The 8,105-nt window shown below is 33.1% G+C and overlaps 1 protein-coding gene across 1 annotated transcript; it reads right to left on the minus strand.

Moving 5' to 3' along the window:
• Window positions 1–4,504: 4,504 nt before the first annotated feature.
• LOC139891713 (peroxisome biogenesis protein 19-2-like) lies at window positions 4,505–6,726 on the minus strand. Its single transcript, XM_071874691.1, has 5 exons — window positions 6,571–6,726; window positions 6,409–6,454; window positions 5,286–5,556; window positions 4,862–5,181; window positions 4,505–4,550 (listed from the first exon to the last, which is right to left on the minus strand). The coding sequence occupies exons 1-5, from the start codon at window positions 6,608–6,610 to the stop codon at window positions 4,505–4,507; spliced, it is 723 nt and encodes a 240-aa protein (XP_071730792.1). The 5' UTR covers window positions 6,611–6,726.
• Between the last annotated feature and the right edge of the window lie 1,379 nt (window positions 6,727–8,105).

The raw sequence follows: 8,105 nt of genomic DNA on the forward strand, positions 1-8,105 counted from the left end.
CATGGTCGGAGACAGGACCTTGTGCCAGACCGAAAAATCATAGGATGATCTTTACTATCGCTCCTACCAAGGATAGTTCTAGCATCCGACACGTTAAAAGACCATAATCATCTGCATGTCACGGGACATTGCCTTAACAGTTTCTTGTTCATCGCTTTCCTTTACAACCGGACGGTAGTTTACCGAAAGATAATATACGGAACAAGTAAACTGGATGTGTACTTTCCGATACCGGGATAGCAGTGGATTACACGAACCTAAAATTTTTAGCCAAAATATTGATCCACAAATATATTTTGCAACACCGATGATGGATCAAATCAGAAAACTTGTCTAGGGTAAAATCTAGCTTGAATTTTCAAAAGATCAAATGTTTTCATAAAGATCCAATTTCCTTAAAGGATCTAAATTTTTATAGTCATGTGGGACTGTAAACCGCCTTTCAAATGTGCACTTTGCTTTGGAAACCGAAAGTAAATCGGCTATTTGATTGCAAGTGTCGTTGTCCTAAACCCAAGGCAACTGTGGATGACACACCCACCTTTAACCATATCGTTACTATCATTGTTTATACCGCTCTATCAAAATCACTGATGTAAAAAGTGTGAAGAATAAAGAAGTGATTCGTGTGATGTATTATATTATTTCAAGACTGTATTGCTTGAGGACAAGCAACGCTCAAGTGTGGGGATATTGATAAGGCTAAAAAGGAACATATATTTCATAGCAAAATCCCCCAAGAAAGACAAGATTTTAGTTGCAATTGTTTCATTTTCAAGTAATATTCGTTTATTTTAAATAAGTGCGAAGACAAAAGGCGAAAACGACGAATTGAAGACACAAAGGTCCAAAAAGCTCAAAAGTACAAGATACAATCAAAAAGGTTCAAATTATTGATGAGGAACGTCTAAAAATGACAAGAGTACAAGTTACAAAACGCAAAGTACAAAATATAAAATTGTACGCAAGGACGTTCGAAAATCCGGAACCGGGACCAGAGTCAACTCTCAACGCTCGACGCAACGGTGTAAAAATTACGAGTCAACTATGCACAAGAATAAAATATAATATTTAAATAATTCATAATAAGAATAATATTAAATAATAAAAAGTTGTTAATTGAGCATAGTTCAGGGGTCATAAGTGAAAATTCAATTTCTAAATTCGCCTATAAAAGGCTTTGTAATCGTAATGTAAAAACACACCTTTTTCTATCTTTTTCTTATTTATCAATATCAATTATCAATATCTATATTCTAAATCTCTATCATAATGTTAATGTAATAAGATATAACAATAATCTTAATTTTAATTTTAAATTATGATAATAATAAGATTTATGATAGAGATCGTTTGAGTGTGTAAGTCGAAATTCTGTCCGTGTAACGCTACGCTATTTTTAATCATTGTAAGTTATGTTCAACCTTTTTATATTAATGTCTCGTAGCTAAGTTATTATTATGCTTATTTAAAACGAAGTAATCATGATGTTGGGCTAATTACTAAAATTGGGTAATTGGGCTTTGTACCATAATTAAGGTTTGGGCAAAAGACCGACACTTGTGGAAATTGGACTATTGACTATTAATAGATGGGGGGCATTGTCTAATTGAGTGACAACTCATTGGAGTCTGTCGAACCTATCTTCAAATTAATTATCCTAATAATTAATAATGATTATGGTTGTCCTATTTAGTGACGTTCATATGGAATCTATTATAATCATTTAATTAATTATTCGGGTTGGGTAATTGATTATTCAAACTGATCAGGTGGGTAAATTAATATTCATATCTAATCAAAACAGGGGTAGATTACATACAGTGATAACTGGTGTAATTGTTGACAGAAGTGATAACTGCGTCACAGTTTAAATCCTTAATTAGTTGGAATATTTGACTTCGTGTATAAGGGTAATTTGACGAGAACACTCGCACTTTATATTTATGACCGATGGACTATTATGGATAAAAACCAGATAGGTATCAAATAAACCAGGACAAAGGACAATTAACCCATGGTAATAAATTAAAATCAACACGTCAAACATCATGATTACGGAAGTTTAAATAAGCATAATTCTTTTATTATATTTCTCATCGTATCTTTATTTACTGTCATTTTATTACTTGCAATTTTATTTACTGTCATTTTATTTATTGTCATTATTTTACGCACTTTAATTATCGTCATTTATCTTTACGCTTAAAATATAGAATCGACAAACCGGTCATTAAACCGTAAAACCCCCCTTTTATAATAATATTACTACTTATATAATTATATATATTTTATATAAATATAGTTAAAAATATAGTAAGTATCACCAGCTCCCTGTGGAACGAACCGGACTTACTAAAAACTACACTACTCTACGATTAGGTACACTGCCTATAGTGTTGTAGCAAGGTTTAGGTATATCCCATCCGTAAATTAATAAAACTTGTGTCATATTTTGTAGTATTTTGTATTAAAAATAATACTATTTCGTACCCTCACGCTACATCATCAAATGCTTTTATAGAATGAAAATAAAAAATATATCAGAAGATAACAATATTAATTATTATTGTTTTTTAGAAAAAGGTAGGATTATATGTTTAATAATAAAGCAATTACATTAGGTTGCACTACACAGACTCCCATGATGACAAAGGTACAAAACTCCATATCACCAAAGCAACATCTAATAGCTTGTAACTTGAAGCCTAAACCAGGACCCAAAAAGGAAAACAATTGTATACATTCAATTACCCAAATAGCACCTTCAAAAACCACTATGCAAACGACATACTTGAATTTACTATTACCCATGATCACTCGGTTACAGCCACTGTGCCCTTGATTACTTACCATTTTGAGTTCCAAAAACACCAACTTTTACATTTGAAAAGGAAAATAAAATACTACATTTGACCAAAAATAGGATAAACAACATTGGGTGTTTCCTTTGCATTTTGAGTCAAGCAGGAAACCCAATTATCAAATTCCAATTTTACTAATAAAATTCATCCATCTTCTACCACATAAGTCAAAGAAGCAAAAAAAATTGTATTAAACTACAGTTCGACTAAACGAATCTTGGTAACAGAAAGCACACGTTGTTATTAGTTAATTCAGGAGCAGTGGGTAATTCTACAATTAAAAACTTCAATATCATAATCCAAAAATGATTATAATGCTACACACAGACACTTCAAACTTCAAGTAAACATTGTTAAAACAATAAAAAAAAAAAAAGGTACACCACATGGATGAATAATAACCTATAGGTTTCTAATACCTGAAATTCAAATTAGAGCAATTTATGGCTAAATTCGTATGATATACCTGAAATTGAAATTAGGGTAAAATTAGCGTCTCAATATTTTGTAGAATCGATATAAGGCACAGACGTAGGTAAACACTTGAAATCAGATTCAGAAAATTCGACCAAATGGATGAATAGTCTGCATACGAATTCCGATGAATTGACCGGAAAATCAACAATCGGTAATTTATCTATAGACCGGAAGCATATTACAGCCAGATTACGCAGATAATGGTAGAAAAATCCACCGGAATCGATTAGACTGAGATGCGTAACCCTAATTTTAATACAAAGAAAAATAGAAACAAAGTTTATATCATTGTGTGGGTAATTAGTCCGCCGCTTAATTCCTTGTAGCAGCGTCATGTAAGATTGTATCAGGAATAACAAATCGACGATTGGAAGGAATTGGGGGTGAGGAGTTTTTGAAGAGAGATGGATGTATAGATTGATGTTCGGTTTTTGTTTTTTTTTAATTTTTTTTCCGTATAAAATGGTAAACATATGTGTTGATATGTACACGTGTCTTGTTATTGAATAATTTTGTATTTTCATTTTGCTGTATAAAAATACACGTGGAAAATAAATGTCAGAGAGAATGTCAGACTGACATGTCAGCTTTATAATTCATGCTTTGTAAAAGGTAGAGAAATATGTTGTTATATACTTGTATATGAGCATTTTCATCACGTATATAATCGTTAACTATATCGTGTTACCTTCTTTCGATCTTTATCGGTTTAGTTAAACATGGATCGAATACAGTCATAAGGTGTTATGAAAATTCAAAGCCGACTCTTAGGTCTCCATGTAAAATATAACAAAAGAGTGGATTAGCTCCATTCAGAACAAGATCAAAGTATACAAGACTATTCTCAACAATGACATATTTCTTCCTCATGACAAATTGTCATATCAGCGCCACATCAGCATTTCCTCACCAGAACTAATTCAAAACTAAAAGACTAGTGTATCATGACATACTTCTTCACCTTTTTTAAAATTATTTTTGTTTAATTTCTATAAAATAAATAATAGTAACATATATAAACCTTAGACCGTAAGGTTCTGGATTCATGTGCTTGTAAAATATAAGGTCAAACTTAAAAGTCAATACAACTTTATTTTCGTCAGAATCTATTGAAAGAACCGTGCAAAGAGAAGAAACAATAGTATATTATCTCTGAGCATCAATCACATAATACAACAGTTCTGCTGAGCATCAATCATATCAGGTGATCTGCAATTCAAGGAGTCATATCAGATCACTAGATAACATAATACTTCATCATTTATAACCAAACTTATCACATTTATAATTCATAATTAACATGATGCATATGTTTAATGTTTAAATTCAAGAATTTAACTCTCTTTGTTCCATTTCAGCACCGGTTACAAATATATTAAAATTTTCAAGTTTTTTTTTTTAACAACTTTAGCAAATAAACCACATATGCATGTAATGTATTTGAGTTGATACCTGTTCATTTATAAGGATGAACGATTAAAAATCAGAATGAATAATAACAAATGAGGAAAGTAACTCACAGTTGACCAAGAGCTGTCATATAATCAAAATCAGGAGCGAGCTCATTCACAATATCATTAGGGGGCTGACCACATTCTTGCATCTTTTGCATGAGCTCTATGATTTTGTTGAAATTACCAGGCTCGGTGTCATAAACTACATTTAATTCCTTTATGAGGTCATGCTGATGAAAGTAACGATCATATTCTTCTTGGCTAAGTTTAGATTTATTCTCTTCTAACCATTTCGGATATCTTTCTCCAATTTCTTTCATCGGTTCATGAAGAACTTCTTTTGACAAAAGCTGCTGCATCATTGTCTCTACTATAGACTCCATATCCTGCCAAAGAGAAGATAACAATATCAGCAAGTAACAATTTTTTTTTTTTTTATAATTTTTTATATATAAAAGAAAATCAATTGAAATACCAACATGTAATATACCTGAGACTTAGCAAGTTCCTCAAACTGTTTGACTAAATCCTCCATCATTATATCATCGCCACCTGGTTTTAAACCCGCTATAGATTCCAAACCCTTGACGGTCTCCCTGGTCTGCTCTCTTAACTTATTGAGGGTCTCTGAAGCATGTGAATCCTTGGGTCCCACCTTTTGCTTTCCTTTGGTCTTACTTTTCAAATCAGGCAGACCCATCCCTAATCCCTGGACCCCACTCGGCAACGAAGAAGCCTCCGTCTTGTTCGTACCACCATCTCTGCTTTTTATCACCAAACGAAAAGAATACAAACCTTTAATCATTTAAAATTGTAACAAAATTAAAAGATTCAGTAACATCATAAATGGATTACAATGTTGTCTACGTAAGCATATAGACTACTAAATTTGGTTAAAAGTGATACGGTGAAACTGAAAGATTGACTCTTCAAACCATTATAATCGAGTTCTCATAAATTGTTCTTACACACAAAAAAACCAAAAGTCTCTGAGTGACTTTGAAAAACTAAGTGGAAAATATGATGAATTACTTTTGTTCTACTTTTACATTCCATAACTTGTCCAGAATTCATGTTTTTACGAACAATGTACTGAAATTTTGCAAGAGTAAAGCTTGTTTGTGAAATACTCTTATTCAAATATCAATTACTCAAAGATCAAAATCAGCTCCAGGCATAGTAAAATTGTGGATAAGATCGAGTCTAACCAGTATAAATTAACGTTTATCAACAAGCCCATATCAAACTTTACAATTGTATGCATTCAACTTCAAAATCTCCTATTATATGTATTTAAGTTTCATTGTATGCATTTTACTTACTACTATATGTACATCAGTAATAAATCTGTATAGTGTATACATTTAACTTACTATTGTATGTATAGAACTTACAACGAAAACGTTAATTTATGTAGCCACAAAACATATATAGTATTAGACGGTTTTAGCACTTGTATTCACTCAACAGGAGGTTTTGAAGTTAAATGCATACAATAGTAAAAGGTGTAAAGTTCCATGTACTCCCAAACTAACCCTAAATCGAATATTCACAATTCGCCCGAAAAGATAAATGGGAAATGGCTAAGTAACAATTGGATGATAATTACTGACCTTCGAAAAGAAGCAAGATTTAGGGTTTGGAAATCATCCAAAGCACCTAATTGTAATTTAAGCATACAATTAATCAGTTATACGCATTCGAAACTTGATTATTTATAATTTCAATAATATAAAATAAAGTCATAAGATGCAGATTAGAGATAGTGAACTTACTATCCAGGAGTTGGTCTAAATCATCAGAATGCTCAGCCATGTTTGTTTATTTTGCCCTAATTTTTTGTATGTAATGTATTGATTGATGATAGAACTTATTTGCTGTGTCTAAAAAGTTGAAATTGTTGTAGATTGGTATGAGGGTAATATCGGAATTTTGGGGGATGGGAAGAGAATGCTGAAGTATAGGGATTGGGGTCTCAGATTTATTCAAGAAGTACCTTTAGGGTGAGAAACGGTGGGTAATTCAGTTCGGTTATTGACACTGAAAATAAAGTCCATGTAATTTTGTCATGATCTCCTGGGACGAACCGGAGAGATCCAAAGCCGACCCTGGGACAAATCAAAGGTAAGCTTGGACTAGCCATAAGACCAATCGTAGAATTCACTCTCAAAAGCTAACTTTAAAGAGGAGGGGGCACTTGCCCTATAAGTCATCACTCAATCTTATTCTTGGGCGATGTGGGATCATAACAATACCCCATCCTTAAAGAGCCAACGTCCTCGTTGGTCACGGCTATGTTGGTCACGGTTGGCACCCTCTCTTCGGGTCCAAGCCACCACTCTGAGGTGTCAGGTCTCGAAAGATGAGGCTAGCTCTGATACCAATTGATACGTTTACCTGGACTTTAATGGTCGGAGTTAACAATCATTAGAACCTGAAAGCTTTGGTAAAGAAAAAGCTATGGAGTTCAAATACATTTTTATTAAAATTGAGATTGATGAATTACAGAGATAAGAAAGTTGTTACAACTGAATTGAATGAGCTAGCTATTACATTCATCCTCTATTTAACAACTAGCTAACCAATTTCTAACAACTATGTTGTAATTGAATTAACAGAATTTGAAGCCGTCGTTTGTTAAAGAAGATTACGTGCATTGCACAAGTTTTCCCAAATTAAGGTCACGTGCTTTGCATGTGGCAATTCAAATTCAATATAATTCAATTAGAACGTATCAAATTTGTGATATGTGGATGGCAAAAAAAAAAAAAACCTTCCTCATCCTCGATATAGAAATTTGAAACTCGATATTTATGGACCGAGTTTGGGTCGTGTAAATGAGTATGCGACTGCGTATGAGATGGTTATTTTTGCGGGGCCAGGTCCGTATATGGTTTTAGACCCGATTCCATATATACTCGACCCGTAAACCCGGTATACCAACATGGAAACCCTATTACTCGGCCCGTATGCCTGATTTTACCCGGCCCGTATATTCAATAAAGACACGAATACTCGTGAAAAAATCCGTTTACCAGATAGTTTGTAAGTAAATGGGGACCCGGATACATGTAAGAAAATTACCCGCTACTTAGTAACTAAATTGGGACCCGATGGGTCCGGGTTTGGGATGATTTTTTAATTAGGTTTGGGTTAGAGATTACCTAAACGAAATTCAAACCCGTTTTTTTACGCGTAGTCTCGTTGTGACAACCCGGAAATTTTCAACCAAATTTAAACTTAATCTTTATATGTTTCCGACACGATAAACAAAGTCTGTAATGTTGAAATCTCAAAAACTTTGAACTGT

Source organism: Rutidosis leptorrhynchoides, chromosome 2 (genome assembly GCF_046630445.1).
Source record: "Rutidosis leptorrhynchoides isolate AG116_Rl617_1_P2 chromosome 2, CSIRO_AGI_Rlap_v1, whole genome shotgun sequence".
NCBI classification, from domain to species: domain Eukaryota; kingdom Viridiplantae; phylum Streptophyta; class Magnoliopsida; order Asterales; family Asteraceae; genus Rutidosis; species Rutidosis leptorrhynchoides.

What these genes read in the sequence shown, in the direction of transcription:
- LOC139891713 (XM_071874691.1), bottom strand. Translation starts at nt 6,610, where the DNA reads ATGGCTGAGCATTCTGATGATTTAGACCAACTCCTGGATA. An exon ending in TTTAGACCAACTCCTGGATA is followed by an intron (nt 6,455 to 6,570) that starts GTAAGTTCACTA and finishes AATTACAATTAG; the next exon opens with GTGCTTTGGATGATTTCCAA. An exon ending in AGGAACTTGCTAAGTCTCAG is followed by an intron (nt 5,182 to 5,285) that starts GTATATTACATG and finishes TCTCTTTGGCAG; the next exon opens with GATATGGAGTCTATAGTAGA.